Raw genomic sequence first — 20462 nt, forward strand, 5'->3', positions numbered from 1 at the left:
GTTCACCTCATTGGAAAGCGAACGCTCTTTCCCCGAACCCATCGTGGCTCAATAGTGAGGATTAAGAAGTATCAATATTTCTTTTAAACGTCGATTTTTTTAAAATTGTATTAATATTCTTGCGTGTGAAAATGCTGAAGCCATGCCAACTATGCAAAGTTTAAGAAGAAAAAAACACATCTTAATGAGCAATTAATAAAGCATTCATTCTTTCTTATAAACTAAATATATTTTTTTAGAAGGAAGACAGTTTAAATTGTGAGAAACGCAGGATGTGTTATGACAAAGAAAAACAAATTGTTGAAGACGTTTATTTTTATAAACTTACTAAATTACTCCATTAAATATAATTTAAAACAAAAATCAAAATAAAGAAAAGAATAAAGGAAAAAACCTTAAGATTATGACAACAAACTGCAAACAAATCGAAAAATAAATCCTCTTCTTTAAAGATTCATGCAGAAAATATGCTAAAAAGGTAAATAATTGTTGCAGAAATTTTAATAAAGTATTTGACACGTTCTTAATAAGCCTAACAGCTTTAAACGCAACAAAAAAAACTTTTATTCCTTAATAACTCAAAAATCATATCAACACTAAAAGTTATATTAAAGTGCTTCGTAAGACCAAGCAATTTATGTTTGATCAAAATAAACTAGAATGAAGCGAATAATTTCTTTTTTAAAAGAACTATTTGATGAATTTGAAGAAAGCGTGCAAATTAACGTTCAGTTGATTTAAAGTCTGAGAGACATCTATTAAGCTGTCTTTTAACTAAAGAACCAAATAAAAGTATAAAGGGGAAAATTGTAAGCTTTTTGCACGAAAAAGAGGTTTGATTAGAATATTAAAACGTAGAGATAAAGAAAGTTTTAGCGTGAATAGTTTTGAAACTCAACTTATTTAGGATAAGAAAAAAAATGTTCAAATCAACTCCTACTGGAAATTTTTGAAAAAGATGAACATCAAGAGTATTAATCATTCTTTTAACACGCAAAAAATGAATAAAACTAGACGATTAGAAGATTTAATTTGAAGAAAAGATTATTTAAAAACATTTAGTTAATACGGAGCTATAAAAAATTAATTTTTTCAACGAATAAAAACTACTTAACCAATATAATGAAACTTATAAAGAGCTTTATAGTTTATTTTTTAATAGAAAAAATATATATTTTTAAGTTAAGAAAAGTTTCATTTCCATTAATTGAGACACTTAAAATATATTTTTTTCTTTTAATTAATGTTGCGTTTAAAAAAAATAAAGAAAAAGCAAAGAAGCATTTATCTTATTTATGAAAGAAAAAAAAATTACATCATTATTTAACTCGAATTATAAAAAAAAAAAAAAATCAAAGTTAATTTATTATTATTTTGCGAATATTTTTATAAAATAGAACATAGGGTAAGCAATTGAAGTACATTTATCATAACTACAAATGGTAAACTAATTCTGAAAAGAAAGCAGAGGAACCGCTATTCTAAATAATCATCACTTCTTAGTTACGAAAATATATTTTGAATATAAGTAAGGATTTTTTATGTATTGAATTCCTTTTATAATATTTCGCTTGTTAAACCGTGTTAATAATGGGGTTGTAAAAGAAATTACCATATCTTTAACTCATAAAATAAGCAGCAAAATCAAACATAGTCATTTATTTAGCAGTAGAAAAGTTCCCCGCAATAGCGCCTTTCAAATCTGCTCCTCAGAGGCGGGCTAACACTTTAGCATGAATTTTTTTTTTTTTATTTTATCACTCATTTTTATAAAAAAAAAAAATTGCGCTTTCAACTGTCAGACTGTAGGGCCATCAGGCATCAAAATCCTTCTCCCAGCTCTAGCGCCAAGAAGTACAAATTACAAATGAATGCATAACGGATGCTTAGGAGCATGGAAAGTGATGCAAAATTTGGCGAGTTATCGATAGATAATATAGCCAAAAATAATGCCAACCCTCATTTTTAGTATTAAATTTTAAATAATCTGGATACTACTTAATCACTAAAAGGTAACTAATTTAATACAACCCTGCAACAGAAATATTTTTTGTGCTTAGAGAAATAAAGTAGCTTCGAAAAATAGATATTAATACAGGATTTGTCGTGACGTTAAATTAATAAGTGAGTCATTTGTATTGAATTAAAAAGTTAGTCGTTGCATAGATTGTTAAGAAAATAATAAAATATTTATATTCGCTTTTTATAAAATGTGATAGAAAAATCAGACAATTAATTTAATTTAATTATAATAGGGTTAAGAATGATTAAAAATACAGAGCTGCCAACTTTCTACGCCTTATGCAAAAATTTATTCTAGTGGTACCTAAGTTTATGTTTTAAATGCATTATTTTTTGCCCATTTGAATTTATTTTCCTCACCCTAACATATAAATGATTGAAAAGTTCATATGCCAAGCCACTTTGCTCTAGCTATATCGTAGTGAGACTTTCAAAATGTTGGCAAAATTACCAAATATTCTGAAAGCATTGGACTTTAAATGTCTACCGCTCTATATAATATTTTGGAAAAATCGTAGTAGTTGGCAGGCCTGAAAATAATAATGGGGCCTCCGTGGTCGAGTGGTATCATCCGCCAAACGTTGTGCAAAGCGAGGAGGTAGCGGGTTCGAATCCCGCTGTTACCCTGGGTGTATCTTCGTGCTGTAATTCTCTGTATTGTGCAATCTGTCCTTCTATTTGGCAAAGGTTTGTAAGCCTAAATTGAGCACTCAAGCTTGCAAACGCATGTAAATCCAATAAACAATAAAATAGTAATTTTATTACCACCTTCAGCTATCAATCAAGCCTCGACCACATAAATGGAAATACAGAGCTGTAAGCGAAAGCAAAGAGCTCGTCGCACTCATCTACAAAATAATTTGATGAAATTAAAGAAGTTTTAAAAGCTTGGAAAAGTGTGACGCGTATAATGGCATCATCATACACTTTAAATATTCTACTAAGTTAAAACTACTGTGTTGAAATAACGCGTATAATAATACAGTAAATATCCGATGAAAGGAGTAAAGCATATCACAAAAGTTCGTTATAACGACAAGTGTCCGAGTCATCGACAAAATGCTACTATTAACGAAACAAGAATTGTACGTTATAATGAGTTAAAAGTCTTATTGTTAATTAACTGTAATCCATTACGATATTTTTTAAGGAGAAATATCCCAACAAGCACACAACTTTTGGGCTAGTGAAGGGACAATGCCGGCTCACCTAAAGTGCCATTACGGCGGGCTTTTCATTGCCGTATCGGTTCCGTTAATAAAGTGAAATCTGGGCCAGAATGAGGGCCAGTGCATGGCATTTCAGGCAAACTTCTGGCAATCGTTGAAGGACCGGGACTATTTTGTTGCCTCTGGATTGCTTTGCCATTTTTGCCTTTTAAATACCGGGGAAAAAAATTTTTTTCACAGAATAAAAAGAAAATTGCCGTAAAGGCTTTTATTGAACCTTTATGATGTCTTTTTTGCCTTTTTATCAAAAGCTGAATACGTTCACTGGCATACGTCGTTGCCTCGCTTGCCGTTAAGGCACCTTAACTGTAGACTGATTAGAAAACGTCTATGCCGTTTTCGCCCATATCGCACCTTTATTTCAGGTGTTTAGGCGAACTTCTTTGCCTTATTTACCAATGCACCACCCTTAACTCACCTCAAACTCGGTTCAATAGAGTTTTAATGGCGTCCTTGCCGGTATCACACCTTTATTTCAGATGCTTAGGCGAACTTCTTTGCCTTATTTGCTAATAAACCACCCTTAACTCACCTCCCACTTGGTTCAATAGAAAACTTTAATGCCGTCCTTGCCGGTATCACACCTTTATTTTAGGTGTCTCGGCATTTTTTTTATTTTTTATTATTAGAACTTAGCTTTTAATTTCAAAGACTTCTTGCTGCATTTTGTTACAATTCTTATTTAGGGAACATAAATTGTCACGAGTGTTTGTTCTACTCGGCTGATATCAGTGATAGTAATTTATTGATTCTTAGCTTTTTATATTGTAATATAACAACAACTGTCATTACATGCATACTGTTTTATGAAAATATAAAAAACAAAATGGTGTAAAACAATTATTTAATTTATAACCAAATGTCCAATGAATCTTCGTACAATAAAATAGACTTTTTTTTATTTCATTTTAAACAATTATAAGCGCTATCATTTAAAGTAGAAGCATATAAAAAAAAATCTTTTTGAATTGAGTATTTAAATTTTTTAAGCATTTTGAGATAGAGGAAATTAAGTACAAATTTTTATTCTAAAATAAAACACAATGCAACTCAATAAATAAGTTATTTAAGTTTTTAAAATAATGCTTATATATTTAAAACCTACATCTAGCTTTTATTGATAGAAACTTACACATAAAAGTTTATTTATCCTATAATTTTGTGTATATTCATCAAGTCATTAATTTTATTAAATATTAGATAAACAGTATATATCATAAATAGTTTTTTCAAAAAAAAATATTTTGTACTAGTAAATAATACACCATTTTAGTAATTTTAAATATATAAAAGCAGGAATTTTAACAACAATAAAGCTTAAAATAAACCATGAAGGAGTTTTATTTCCTTGTAACAAATCAATACATCTGTATACACTATTTACATATGGACAAATATATTTTCTTTATCCCATTCCAGAAGCTTTATTTCAATGAGCCTTTTTCCTGCAAAAAATAAAGCAATTTATTTTACTATAGATATATTAAATGTTCACAGAAAAAAAATATCATTGATTTAAATCAACTGATTTTTTAAAAGCCATGGATTAAGACAAGCTGATTATTTTTACAAAAAATTATTAATTTAATTATAAAAATATGATATTGAATTTAGTTAATAAATATGCATTCTTTAGGTTGCATTTAAAAAAACAACTAAGATCTGATTTCAGAGATAATGATAGTATTTCACTAAGAAATAATAAAAGAGATATGTATGTAAATTATTATAGTCATACATCCCTTTAATGATTATACTTAAGAAAAGTATTGATTTAAAGAAATAGATTTGAAAAAAATCAATTACTTAAATAAACTTATCATTTAACTATTATAATTATAAATACTTTTTATACTATGTAACTAATAAAAACATTATTTATAGTATGTTTAATTCAAGTCTTTTTTTTTTCCATTAATAAGGTTATTTACTAAGAAATGGTGAAAGGGATATGCAAGCAAATTATTATTTTTTAAAATAGATCAACTGCCAAACATATTAAAATTATTCACATTTCATTTTTTAATTATTTAAATGCAGTTCATATATATGTAGCTCATAGATATCAAGACTTATTCTACCCAAAGTAATTTAAAAAAGTTTTTTCAGCAATGCAATCTGATCTAAACTAATTTAATCTGCTTTAGATATCTAATTGAAAAATAGTATCACAAACTTTAACATTCATTAGCAAATTGAGAATGAAAAACATAATTATAATTCTATTTATTCAATTAGTTTGGTAATAATTAAATAATTTTAACCATCTTAGTTAGAAATGTTAACTATTGTAGCTATAATAATATTTTAAAGTAATGTTAAGTGTTATGAAAACAATTCATTCAATGTTTTGAATGGTAAACGTAGAAAAAAAATTTTTTTTTTAAATGATTTTCTTAAACCCAACAATTTATTAACAATATTCATGTTATATTTAATTTTATTTAATGCGACATTATATTAATAACCAAATTGCTGGTACATTATACATTTATCAGTTAACTGTAAAAAAAATTAACAAAAAAGTATAATTTGCTCTAAATATAAATTTTTTAATTCCAGAAACAAAGCTTGAATAATTTTTTTAATTCTATTAATGAGCGATTCGTAACAGTTTGAGATTGATAATTAGGAAATGTTAATAGTACTTCTGTAACCAGTATCAATTATTTAATATTATTTCATACCAATATTTATTTAAAATCTGCAATTAAATTCGTGACATCCTTAATAAATTACTTTTAAGTGGAGTTTCAATTATTTTGAAAGGAAGGCAAAGTAAATATTGTGTCTTGGCATTTATATATATATATATATGTATATGTATATATATATATTACATCAGAAATACAAATCTTTTGATTATTCAAACTGATAGTTTTAGGAACTGCATTAGTATTTGTAGAATATGTGATGTTCTGAACACAGACATTGTCAGAAATCAGAGCAAAAAGCTAAAAAAACATGAGAATAAAGTTGTTTTTTTTTCTTTATCAGGAATTCAGAAATTTCAGGACTATGAACTCGGATATTATTTAACTTATTAAATAAACTATTATGCTAAAATAAATGGAGAGAAAATTTATACTTTATTATTAAACTATTAGTATAAAAACTTACTTTTATTATATCTTTCCTTATAAATTTTGTATCTTTTTTTATCAAATAATTATAATGCACCATATAAGAAAACACTTTTTAATTATCATTCATATAAAATATATATGATATATTGCCTTAAATATATAAAAATTTATATTATATTAATGGATTAAAAAATAATTATGTTCCATGAAATTTAATTACATACTAATATCATAAATTATACACATCTAAATAATAACATTAATTAAACAATATTGAAATATAGCATTTCTATATTACGGGCAAGCAAGGTAGAGAATCATTCTTTATGGTATCACTAAAATCAAATTTAAATGCTGAATGTTTATTTTGCTTGCTAAATAAAGCTGCATACTTAAATATTTAGTTCTTTCCTTTTTTATTAGATATTTTGTTAATATATTTAAAGAAAAGAGTGGATATTTTTAGTTGTTTATTGAAAATATTAATTAATAGTTAAAGGAATAGTTAATTGCTATGAAAGACCTTGAATTGGCTCGGTTAATTTCAATTGGCTTAAAATAATGTCCCACAAATTGTTTTAAAAAAACACAAAACCCCCAGTTTAAACAAAAAAAACTGGTTTCTTTTCAACCATATGGTAACCTAAGGTAAAATATAAAATTATTTCTTACCATCCTTTTTGTTGATTTTTAAATTTTGAGTTTTATCTTCATTGTTGATCTTCCATCCTGACTCCCTATGAAAGAAAAAAAAAACTATAATTAGAATATGATAGTTGTAAAATTAGTTAAAACAAAAACAACAAAATCGAAACATTAAAAAAACTGTTTCTAAAATCATGTATGAAGATTAATGTAAATATTTTTATTTCAGTTATGGAATATGACAATAAGTTCATTGTTTATCATTTATCTTGTTTATACTCTAAGCATGTGGTGTGTTAGGGGAACTAAATGTGAATTGGTAAATTCAATAAAACTTAGCACGAGCTTGTAGGGGAATACTTTCAGCCTTTCAGCCCAAATTTAATGTGGACAAAGTTTTTAATTTTTTTCATGTATTTTTTTAAGTAAAAAATATTTGCTAAAATAATTGCTTTAATACGAATATTATATGCTGGTGAAACTTATGGAAAAATGAAATATTATATAATATTATCATTTCAAATAAAATAACGAAAAATATTTCGTTATTCATTCATAACTTTACGTAGTTATTTTAACAGTAAAAATAATTTCTTTTAAAATTTTGTTTTCTAACTAATTAAAAAATAGAATGATAAAAAAATGTTATAACAGGCATGAAAACAGAGAAAACAAATACTAAAATATCGTAATGATATAAAATTGTCAGCACATCTTTTCACCTAATTTATACATTCATAAAGTGCATTTTTCATTTATTACGAAACCTTATTAAGAAATTATTAAATAAGAATATTGCAAAAATATAAATATAAAAGCTTATATGAGTAATAAAAACACTTGTTATTAATAAAGACTGTGTTAGAGAAATACATAAAGTGAACTTAATTTTGATAAGCACAATAATTATTAATTAAAAAAATCAAAATTCTTTTTGCAAATCAAAAATATGTGATTTAATTGAAAAAAATATTAATATTTAATGTTTCACTATGTTCTTACCTTATTTTGCTGTTGATGGCTGGATTAGCATTTCTTGGATCGTTCGCCCTGTCTTTCCATAAAAGAAAAGGAATAAATTAGAGTATGATCGTCATAAAAACAGTTAAAAATCAACAAAATCAAAACTGTTTCTAACTAATTATATTTTATAATTTTTGTTAAAAACAATTTTTTGATTTAAATGAAATTAATTTTGATTTAAAGGAAAGAGAAGGATCATATATTAAAATTACAGCGAATATTTATATTTTTGGTAACTGACGATAAGTTGAATGTTTACCAAATTTTACCTTACCAATTTTCTCTTAAAATTTTTTTGATTCTAATTTAGAAAAAGAACTAGTCTTTTAGCCAATTAGAATTAAAATAAATAGATAAATTAGAATTAAAATAAATAGACAAATTCTAAATAAAGCTTTTGTTAGTTAGGGCTCCCTCTCAATTTTAAAAATAAAATTTCCTGAATTTTTGAGGAATAGTTTCCAACAATTTTTAGATTATATATTTCCACTACACAGTTATCATCATAAATTTTAATTAAACAGTTAATAAAAATTCTTTTTTGTAGAAAATGTATACACTTTCTTAAACACAAAATTGTCAAAGGTGAAGGCTGAACAGGTATATTTTAGAATTAACAACCATTTAAAAACTCAAAATAGTAAATTAAGAAGAAGATAAATTACATGAGATAAATTATAGATTTTGCACAATAACTGGAAAAAAAGAATTAGTAATCGTCTTTATAGCATTGAGGACCAACAATATTTAATACAAAAAGCTTTATTTCATGAAAAAAAATATTATACAGAAAATATTATTATACTTATGAATAAATTTTAAAAATAATAACCATGAAATAATATTCTAATTTCTATTCAAAAAAATTGAACGTAATTTTAAATTAAATTTGCTTTATAACAAATTCAGTTTTACAACATAATAATTTTATAACGAATTAATTCATTTTAAAACAAATTTAATCGTAAAATTAAACTTAATATAAAGATTTGAAATGTTCTTATACCTCTACAGCAATTCATTAATTGCAAAAGAAGTATAAAAACAACAAAATAAAAATTAGAAATACTGTCCTTCTATTTAATATGTCATTTTGTTATTTATTTATTTAGAACAAAGAATATATTATATTGAGTATCAAAACAAATATTTAAATTGTTTAAAAATATATTCTGAAAATACTCAAAAAAACTTTAAAAGTGGAAGTGTTTAGTGGAACAATTTTTACATGTTTACCAACGTTATTATTATTTTTTTTAATTTAAAAAAGTCAAAGCAGAAAAATATCAAAATTAAAGTATAATTTAAATATAAAGTAACTAATTAGAGATGAAAAAATTTAAACTCTTACTATTTATTTATTTATTTTATGGTGGTTCAAAAAATATTTCTTCTTATATCTAATCAAAATTATTATTTGAAACAATAAGTGACACCCGCGGTTTAGATAATTCAAATAATGTTTTTTAACAATCCTTCAGAGAAAAAATATGGCTACCGAAATGAAGTAAATTATTAAATTAATCAATGCTTCCGAAAAATGAAAGAAGCATTTTTAATTAATGCATAAGAAATCATAAATTTTTCTTTTATTAGATAGAGTTAATTGAACTTTTATTTATTAAAAAAATCGTCTAATTCATTTTAAAACTAAACTAGCAGCTTAAACTAAACAACAGGAAAGCATAAGATAAAATAGCCAACTGAAGTATTATAGTTATAAAACATAATTTCTAAAAACTTAGCAAATAAAATCAAAGCGAATTAAACTAATTTTAAAAAGCTATTTAATAAATAAGTTAAAAAAATTTTTAAATTACATGAACTAAAGAGAAAAAACTTGTTACTTACTTGCTCTCAAGTGGCGCCACTTCTATTTTTCGAAGAAAGAAGAAAACTAGGGGCTACGTTTATCTCCTTCTTTTTACACCCTTTTCGCCAAATGAATCTTTTAGCTTGTTCTATACAAGTAATCAACGACCACCTACTGAGCAGCTTTTCCGTACTTGAAAGGAATGTTTCTTAGAATTGGGGGTAGGGGACAAAATGTGCTTCCCCACATTCTTTTTAGTTCAAGGACTTCAAACATACTTATCTGGTGATTTCAAACAGTAATGAATATCTATTTTGAATTCTTGAAGACAATTTCTGGTCCTCATAATAAAAAATTAATCTGCACTAAAATATTTTATTAACTATTAGCGATAAGCAAGCTTACTAAATTAAAAAATTATTGAAGTCAAAATTCATTTGAGTACTTTTCGTAAGAAAAATTTTTAATACATATAAACTCGGAAATAATGCTTACATATATATTTTGATTTGCGGAGTAGTAAATTAGAATATCGTTTCTTTATAATGAACAGTAAAGATTCCATAATTAAGGACGTTTAAGTAAATAAACCATTTTTTAGGTTTCATCAGCTTTTTAACAATTTTAGTACATAAAAACACGTTCTACTTTTATGAAATATTTTTTATAAATAATTAAATAACTTTAATTGGGCAAATTTATTTACATTAGCAAACTGGCTGTGTAAAATATAATATTAGCACTACAAAATTATAAATTTTTAAAAAAATATATATATATTTTCGTCTAAAAGTCTTTATAAATCACTCCCCGAGTTAAGAATTTTTTTGTTTTTGTTTATGAATGAATGCATGACGACTGGTTTTTTTTATATCATTCAATTACATTACTAAAAAATAATTATATTTTTGGTTGAAAGCTAATGATCAGAAAGATTTAAAATCCTAAATAACCAACTGCAACAAATTCATTACCTTGGATACTTAAAGCAAAAATTTGAGGTTACTTTATTTTTCTACTAAATACTTACTTCTTTTAACTATCTTTATAAGGATAATGATGTTCTTTTAACTTTCTTACAGATGATATTCATGCGATGAAATTCTATTTAGCTATGCATATTTATACTTTCTATGGCATTAAAATTCAGGATTTTTAAATTCTTTAACATAAAAATCGTAACTTTAACTTTAAAACTTTATTTTATTTACGTTTAAGCAACAACATTGATTTTAGAAATCCATTATTAGTTTTCAAACAGTTTTATTTAGTTTATATTTTAAATTTATACTTTGAAACACACTTATATACACGCAGTTTATATTTCAAAACATGCATCGAAATTTTTTGAAGTAACATCAGTTTTTATTTTGCTATTATTTGCATAGCTATAACAAATGAAAAACGTTATTTTTTATTTTATCATTTGAAACTTTAAATATTTCATTAAATGCATAGTTAAAAATTACCTGTCTATTTTTTGTTTAAAAATCATTCCATTTATACAAAAATAAAAAATAGCAGGCTTTACCCTTTTCTTACTCCGCTCACTCCCGTAATTGCTTATCGTTCATTCATCATTGATTTTTTTTCTTTATATATACTTCCTTAAGCTGCAATATTTTTCACTTTTCGCAAAACACATAACATTTTATTTTCAAAATATACAAGTATTGCAGCTTTATGTAAGAACATTTTGCTAAGCATAATGAAATAAAGGATTTAATAAATTTGAAAAATAATTATCTGTACTTAAAAAAGAAAAAAAAAACTTAAGGAATTTAGATTGTGTAACTCAACTGGAAAAAAAAAATGAGAAGTAATACTACTCGTTAACAAGACTTATTGAAGTTTAAACAGGGAACGGTTTTAGCGTTATTTATTAAGTTTATTGTTTTTAAAAATGTCAATATAATTATTAAGAGTGATATTAGGCAACAAACAAATCTCTCTCTCTGGCTGTCTTTCGCTACTTTTTATTGACAACAACTTGAGCGCATGTTTATAAAATAAATTTTTTATGACAATGGATAAATAGTCAATGGTCAATATTTAAAGCAAAAAAACTTAAAGAAAGATATAAGGAATGGGTATTTAAATTTTCAATTGCTTTCAAACATATTGGAATTTCAAAACAAAATTCTTGTTAAGTTTACACATAAATCCGCCCTTTCAGCAAATTAAATTTTAACCAAGTTACCTTTCAGCCAACTACGCGAAGAAAAAGTTTTTCTTAAATTACCGCATTCTATGATAATAACATTTTTTCAAAACAAAGCCATAGCTCTGTTAATAAAACCAAGTATTTAAACCATTTATTTGGTAATTTTTTTGTTAAAATGATAGCAGTTAACCGGATACTCTAGCTTTCAAAATTATAGCTCTTTTAACCTCACATTTAGTAAAAAATATAAAACTGAATAGTAAATTTTTCTGAACAAATGGTTTTTATACAGTGCTCTAAACTATCATGGTAAAATTATAAAATTTTACCACGTTTTTCGCATTTCAACTCATATTATAAAATCTAAATTTTTTATTACTTTACCGAAAACATTACTAAACCACTTCGTTAAAAAATACTGAGCTTTTTGGTTTTTCCCTATAGCCGGAAATAAAGTAAGTTTTACAATATTTTGGTAGTTTTGATTAAATTTTCTTTTCTAGCAAACATATCAACCAATCGCAGTATTTTTTTATTAACAATTAGTGATTTTTAAGTTAACAATCAAAATCGAAATTTTCTCTACAACTCATCATGAGAACAATCACGTGAAAAGAAAAAGAAGAAGAAAAAAGGTGCGTAAAAGGCAATAATAAAATTGCAATTAATTTTCGAACATATTTGAATACCGGTATTAATTTCAAGATCAAAATTAGCCTTTACAGAGCGCAAAATTTCTAATTAGTATTTGCATTTCTGTGTTCTACAAAGCAGCCAGTACAGTATTTTTTTACACCAGATTTTGCAGATAACAATTTCCAAACTAATTATAGAATAGTCATTTTCATTTTCATCGCACTCTCTGTTCATTTTTCTGTAATCCTTTGTAATTTTATTTTATAACTGTTGTTGAACAGCCAACCCGAATTTGATCTCATGGTTACCAGTGTTCAACTTTATATCATTGTAATTTTGAATCTAAACCAAGAAATAAGAGAACTCCTGTACAAAAGTATCGGGAACGAATTGCCTTCGTGGAGAACTTTTTCATGGTGAGATAAACCACGAAAACCTCCCGTGATTAGCAAGACGAAGATGGGACTCTAATAATCCACGATGCGTCTATCACTTGGAATATTTTATGTCAGCCGGGTACGAAATTCGTATCAACCAGCAATTCTTAAGATTCAAATCCTCAAAACTCATTAGTTGGCTAGCGTTCCTTCCCCTGAGCCTCCACCGCTTATCCTTCGTAATTTGAAACTTCTAAATCTTATACTTTTTGTACAGCAAAGCAAAATGTAAAGTTAAAATAAACACCCAAAAATAGCGGAGGGGACTTCGCTCCTTAGGACTTTTTTATTCAGAGGGAAATGTATTATAGTAAATATTTCTTTCAGGATTCGGCTCAATAATTTAGTAGTTTTCCTGCCACTGTTTATGAATTTTTTCATATAAAAATTAAATAAAAATACAATATATTGATAATTTTTTGCAGAATATTTTTCTAATTAAAAAGATGAAATCCAGTTTAGAAGTATCTGAGTTAACTCCTCAAAGTAAATATACTAAAAAATAGACATTTAAGTGCATGAATTATAAAAGATCCAACATTTTACGCATTTGTGTCTAGTTGAATAGTACTAATTTTTGAAGTTGCGAAATAAGAAGACTTAACAATTTTATTACCATTAATTTTCTTCCTTTTTTTAATAATTTATTAACAGTGTCTAACTTGTGCTTGAAAAAAAATATTAAACATTTCTTTAATTAGTAAAACAAATTCTAACAAGAAATTTTAAAATAATCCTACTTAAAAGTTATTACTATAATGGGGAAAAAAATACTATGATGCTTCTTCAGAGTTTCATAACAGTTAAACTTCTGTTTGCGCATTTGTTTAAGAAATATAATGTGCTTACGTTGTAAAAAAATCAAGATATTCAAGAAATATCGCAGTGATGCATGAACACGAAGCTTATTACAAATTTATCAGATAAATTACTCAAATTTTTGAGGGTTCAAAGAATCTAATTTCTTGTTTTTTAATGTTCTTTTTTTACCTGCACAAAAATATATATGTGTTTATATTTGAAGCATTTAAAGAAACTTGATTAATTTGTATCATGGCGTACTATAAACGTACTATATTATCTCAATAGTTGTGAAAGACTCAAATAGTCGTTCACCATGATTTAAATAATTTACAAACTTTCGACTGCTTAGATAAAGAGATGAAAGATAAAGAAAAGAACGAAAAATGATGTTGTGTAGTCTGAACATTTTAGCCAATTTAATAAATGAAATACGGTTAGAAGTTTCCACCTTAACTCATAAAAATTAGGACATTAAAAAATTAAAATGTATGAATTACAAAAGATCTAACTTTTATTGCATTTGTGTCCAGATGAGAGAAAAATTTGATTTTACTAATTTATGAAGATGCGAAATAAGAAGATTTAACAATTTCGTTACCGTTAATTTTTCGTTTATAGTTTTCTTTTTATATTTTAGCTTTCTTTATTAGTGCACGAACCACGAGATATAGCTAATTAAGTAAGCTACCGATTTATTATATCAATTGTTAAAATTAAGGAAGGTTGAAACTGATTTCTCGTTTTATAATGTTTTTTTTTCCTACAAACAAATATATCTGCTTATAATTTTAAAACACATGAATGAGAATGAATTTGATTTATTTGAATCATTTACAAACTCTTGACTGTTCAGATACAAGGGGTTTAAAAATCCAAAAAAGTGCAAAAAATTATGATGCTTAGTTGTACCCATAAATCATAAAAAGCGAGACTCTCTCCATTTTTAACAAGTTATATTACTAATCAAATGAGACTTTAATATTGAATCAAAAAATATTTTTAAAAAGTTAGAGTTTATTTATGTATTTATTTTTTATTTACTTTTACAATTTCCCATATCCGGTTGAAAGATTTTTGTTAGATGCATAAGAAATAGAATTTTGATCTGTAAAAGATTTTTACTGTGTATTGCTTTTCGCAATCTATGAAATATGAGAATTTTGCGTTTTTCTGTTATACATTTGCTTATTTATTTTTTTAGAAAAAATAAATAGTTCAATTAAAAGCTTATTGCAAACAATTGAAAACAAAATTGGTTTTATGAAAATGTTAAATAATAATAATCATCAGCAATATAAGGAAATAAATAAAAACTGAAATTTTAGTGAAGAAAAAAAAAAAATTGGAAAAGTCTAAAGTTCCTCAAGAACTCTGACCCCCAACAGGGTGGGATGCGAGAAGCGCATAACCGGACGTCGTTAACTTCTCAATTTACCATACACTAACAAAGAGAGGAAATACTCGTCCCCCTCAAAGCAAACTGTAACTAATTCTAAAATAAAGGTCTTTACTTCTTTTTGCAACAAATATTTTAATATCATGAAGGGCACACAAATACACTTACAAACTCCTTTTTATTCCTGAAATTCTATTGCATAAAATTAATTGACCATTAAAATTCTTATGATTCTCTTTTTGATATAGACTTTACATTTAATATATACAGTAAAAAATCGCTAGTTCTTACCACGTACAAAAGCGCTTGCATTACAAACTACTAATTTTAGTACAATAATTACCAATAATACAAATTATTATAATTTTATCGAAAACTATTTAAAACAGCACTAATTCGAGGAATTAATTATCATGATGGGTCGTGTAAAGAAGGGACAGTGAGTAAACTTTGTTTTTACGAAAATAATTCAAAATAATATTTTCATTTAATATCTGTCATAGTAGCGTAAAGATTAAAGTGTTAAAATTCTGAGTAGGAAACTAAACTCCTTTAATTTTCTATTAAGATATGTATACTGAACTGCTCTAAATTGATTTTATGGGGATATTTATTTGAGCTAAGTCAAATAAAGAATAAATAAGTTAATGCGGCAAAAGAATTACGCAGCGTAAATTACTCAACGTTATGTTGAATTACAAGTTCTTCAAAATAAATATTCTACAAAAAATATGCATATCAAATAAATTTTTTTTTTTTTTACAAAATAAAGAGTAAAAATTTAACTTAACTATGTCGTATTTGTTAAACTTCTTTATTCTTACTATAATTGCGAAATTTATTATATTTAACTGTAAATAAACTAAGAATAAGTTACTAGATATCAGATATTATTTATATAAAATTTTATTGAAAGATTGGTTTGAACTGTTTTCTAAAAACAGAATCAATTCAAAAAAAGATTACTAAAATAAAAAATTAAAAAAAAGTATGTGTTATTAAGAGAAAGAAATATACTATACAATTACAATTTTATTCGTTAATAAAATGATTAATGGAAGTTACAGAATACTATTTGTTTAATAACATGAGAGAATTGTAATTGCACTATTCCAATCACTGGATACCCATTAATCATTTGTTTTTCTTGGATAGATTTTTTTTAAGGTCGTCATTAATTACAGAAGGTGTCTAAATTAATTTTTGTCCTTTTGTCAGTCAATGGGCTAAATTGATTTTTAATTCCAGCCAATATACGTTTCGCAGAAAATTCTTTTCTTTCTTCGGTATTAATATTTATATAATAATTGCTGCCAAAAAGAAGAACAATAGTTGTGTATAAGTTAATTATAAAACGAATATAAAATTGCTTTAAAGTAATTTAATGTAACACTATTAAAATTACCCTCTGGTGAAAGTAAAAAGAAAAAGGTCAGTCTGTAAAACAATGAATTCCAAGAATTTCAAAAATTATCTTCTTTATTTTTAATTATATCATTTCGAGATGCTTTTTGATTTTCGAGATGCTATCATGATTTTTTTCATGACTCTTAGAATTCTTTACTTAAGATAATAGTGTTGAAGTTAATCTAATCGATTAAATTGGTCTAATCGAAAAGTGCGAACGCATGAGAACCTAGAATAATAGCATTAACACTGACCATTCCTGAAAATTCTTTTTATATGAAGTTGGAAAAATAAACTGCATTGTTAAATTAACGTGAAACGAGCAGATATTAATAAATTTCCTTCTCTGTCAGAAAACTGAATAAATTTCCTTCTCTGTCAGAAAACTGAAAAGGTCACTGATACCGCCACTGTTTTGGGGTTTTCAACTTAACGTTACATTTTATCAAACACTGTTTGATTTAGAAACTTCAAATTACGTTAATATGTAGGAAATTGAACGGAGATTACAATGGAATTAAAAAATAATTCTAAAATTAAGTCAAGATTATTTTTACTCTTATACTTGTTAGAAAAATAACATGCGGGCCGCTCTGTGACCGCAAGAATTCAGCTGCGGAAGTTAAATTTGGTATGCTGAAAGAGCCAAATTTGTTTTTAACCGTAACATAGAGTCTTTATTTCCTTTTAGAAACTCTTATTTGTTTGAAAGTTATTACAATTTAAAAGTTTTTTTTTCATTTTTTCTTTAACTAATAATTATTTATTGATTGTTGTGGAAAAAGTTTTCATTTACGCGATTTTCATAATATCCCTCTTGACTTAATATTAAAAATAATGAAAATAAAGAAAAAAATATTATATAGAAAAAGGCTAGGTGTTGCCAAATATAAAACTTCGACATTTTATACTGACATTTGAAAATATGTGTAGAATAAAGAGAAATAAGAATTGTTTCTTATATGATCGGTTAACAAGAAAAAATTACTTCTAATTTATAAATCCTTTTCATTGTGTCGCACACTCTGCCTTTCTAAAATGTAATTTTTTTAAGCGCAGTTATTTATCATTCAAATCCAGCTATCCTTTTTATTTTGTCAAAATTAACAAGTTAATATAATGAACTTAAATAATAGTATAATAATTTTACATTAAGCAAATAATTTTTAATCGACTTTTCAGGAAAAAAAAACTTTTAAGAACATTGTTAAGAACAGTTTGTGCCAAATACCGCTAGTTCTGAGAGAATAAAAAAACGAATTTGCGCGCGGGCATAAACTGCTTTTTCCATAGAACATCTTCAATGCGTAATAACTCTCGGCGAGACCGTTTTTCCTTCTTCTTCATTTGTCAAAACTTAGGAATCCTTAAAATGCAACTGCTGGCAATCCAATCGTAATTTTTACTTAAAAAAGTGGAAGAAAACAATTTGTACTTGATCTTCAATTATTTCAAACTTGATGAATGAGATTCAACTACAGGGATTATCGAGCGTAGCGAACAGGTGACGGTGCCTCCATGTAGAAAACAAGGATACATAAAAATAAATTGTGTCGAACAACTATTATCAGTAAGCGTATGATTAATATTTAAAATTGTCTCTAAAAAAGGACTGTAGAAGCTGATCAATTGATAAAAATTTATCTGCTGCAGTCAAGGTATAAATTATCGTCACTATCTGAAAAACATTTAATATATTTAAATATTAGCATGTTTACGAATTATGACCTGTTTTTGAATTTTTTTTAAATTAACGTCAAACTTTAACCGGATTTCAATAAATTAGTTCAAAAAGAACTGCACTCTTTAAAAAGGAGGTATGAAAATGATTCATTGGATTCGTTTTGTACTATGAAAATTGCCAAGTCGATTCGGCAGCATGAAATACTATTTCATTTTTCACCAGTTTATGGTTAAAAGAGCTCCACTTAGTTCTAATTACATAATCATTCAATTTCGTCTAAATAGTTATGCCTTTTCTGAAATATTGATTTGCAAATTTACCGTAAATTTAAAACTATACCTACAGTTTAATGGGACAAACAGATAAAATTTCGGTTCTCTTACCGTTATTTTAATATTTCAGCCATATTTCTGTTATTAGTTCCTAAGATTTAAAACATAGCACAATTTTAAAATTTGTTAACCCAAAACCCCTTGTGAGAAAAAAACAATGTTTTTAATTCATGTATAGGAAACATTTTGCAAATGACATTTTAAAATGATTAAATGTATGTTTATTATTTTGTATTGTTATGTTTCTTTCATTTTTCTACAACTAGGGAACATTACTGGAAAATGAGTAATTTTTCACACAATGCATTTTTATTTAAATCTTATATCGACTTCGTAGAAAAAAAAAATCGGTGACTTTTTTTCAATCCTGCTGTAACTTTTGTATTTTTTCCAGCTTTAAATACAATGCTATTTTTATTAACACTTGAATTGAAGTATGTGACGAATGTAGTGTAAAGAAAGATTGAAACAGAGAAATTTAATGTTTAATTTTGTCTAATTTGCTATTTAAAGAATTTAGTTTCAAAATAAAACTCAATAACGCAATTATGGTTTTAAATAACTACTCCGCTATTTAATTGGTTAAGGCAATATGCAGTAGAACAATTTTTTATTTATGTCACATTTTATGCTAGAATAAATAGTGCAGACCCTTGCCACACATGAATGATAAATTTGCTTGACTATAGTAAGTAGAAGGGAGAGGGGGGGGGATATTGTCGCCGTAGTGTCCTCAATTGGTTATGCTTGGACAAAAGCCGTACCGACTGTCATTCTGAGTAAATTGGCGAAATTCTATCAAAGTTAAAAGAAAGGCAACCCTACAAGACCCTACACTTTATATTTTCTGCCATCTATCCGCAGGACTCGAAAACACGTCTAAAGTAAAAAATAAAAAACAGCGCCATCTATGTATTGCATTCAAAACAGTTTTTTTTCCTTAATGTATATAAACTATTTTAAAAATAAATTAATGCTGCATGAAAAAATATTTTTGTAATGCAAATAAAAAATAAATATAATTAACGTTTTGAAAGTATAATTTTAATTTTTATTTATATTCTGTATTATAAGTTTTTTAAAAAAATTATTTGCTTAATATTTTGAAGTTTAATTAATAAAAATATCCAAATGTATTTTTATTACTTAAAAACGTATATTTAAGAATAAAATTTCCTAAACAATTATTATTTTCAAGTATTGCTTAAAAGTTTAGGGGAAAAAAAGTTATTTACTTTATTAGACTAGACATTTGCTATAAACAGTCAGAAAATTTAAACACGATTTTTTTAAAATTCAAAATTCTTAAGACCATTTAAACTATTTTGAATCCAGTTTTTAAGAAGTAAGTGATTAAACTAAGATATTAAATTTGAAATGAACATTAAAATAAAAATAAAATAAAAAACAATTTATATAAATAAAACGTTTACTATTATAAATGGTATACATTCATTATTACAAAACACTTAAATTGTAATAAAAGTTAGTAAATTAATGTAATAAAAAAGCCCATCTCATTAAAAATCCTTGCTCTAAATTCAAGATATTTATAATTTCTAGGAGGATTTAAGCAATTTACAATATTTTTTTATTCATTTATTTTCTATAAATAGATTTTTTTATTTACATGAATTTTAAACTTACCTATTCATTTTTGTTTTAGAGAAGGTTTAAAAAAGGAGTCATAGTCTGGAAAAAATTTATGTTAATTTCATTTGGGGCTTACAGTAATAATTTTCAAGCGACCAAAACATAAACAATGGGAAAAGTTTTCATATCGC

The 20462-nt window shown here is 25.7% G+C and overlaps 1 protein-coding gene across 1 annotated transcript in view; it reads right to left on the reverse strand.

Annotated features, from left to right (window-relative positions):
- Positions 1-4574: 4574 nt before the first annotated feature.
- The window catches only part of LOC147800988 (uncharacterized), an 84417-nt gene continuing 68529 nt past the window's right edge, over positions 4575-20462 (reverse strand). Inside the window, exons 2-5 of the mRNA XM_087155716.1 lie at positions 9857-9878; positions 7985-8036; positions 7010-7074; positions 4575-4696 (exon numbers count right to left, since the gene is read on the reverse strand). Of these exons, the coding sequence (XP_087011842.1) occupies positions 4632-4696; positions 7010-7074; positions 7985-8036; positions 9857-9878 (204 nt within the window). The 3' untranslated portion in view covers positions 4575-4631. The remainder of the gene's footprint in view (positions 4697-7009; positions 7075-7984; positions 8037-9856; positions 9879-20462) is intronic.

Source organism: Parasteatoda tepidariorum, chromosome 12, assembly GCF_982258835.1.
Source record: "Parasteatoda tepidariorum strain Cologne lab strain chromosome 12, Ptep-v5.0, whole genome shotgun sequence".
Classification (NCBI taxonomy): domain Eukaryota; kingdom Metazoa; phylum Arthropoda; class Arachnida; order Araneae; family Theridiidae; genus Parasteatoda; species Parasteatoda tepidariorum.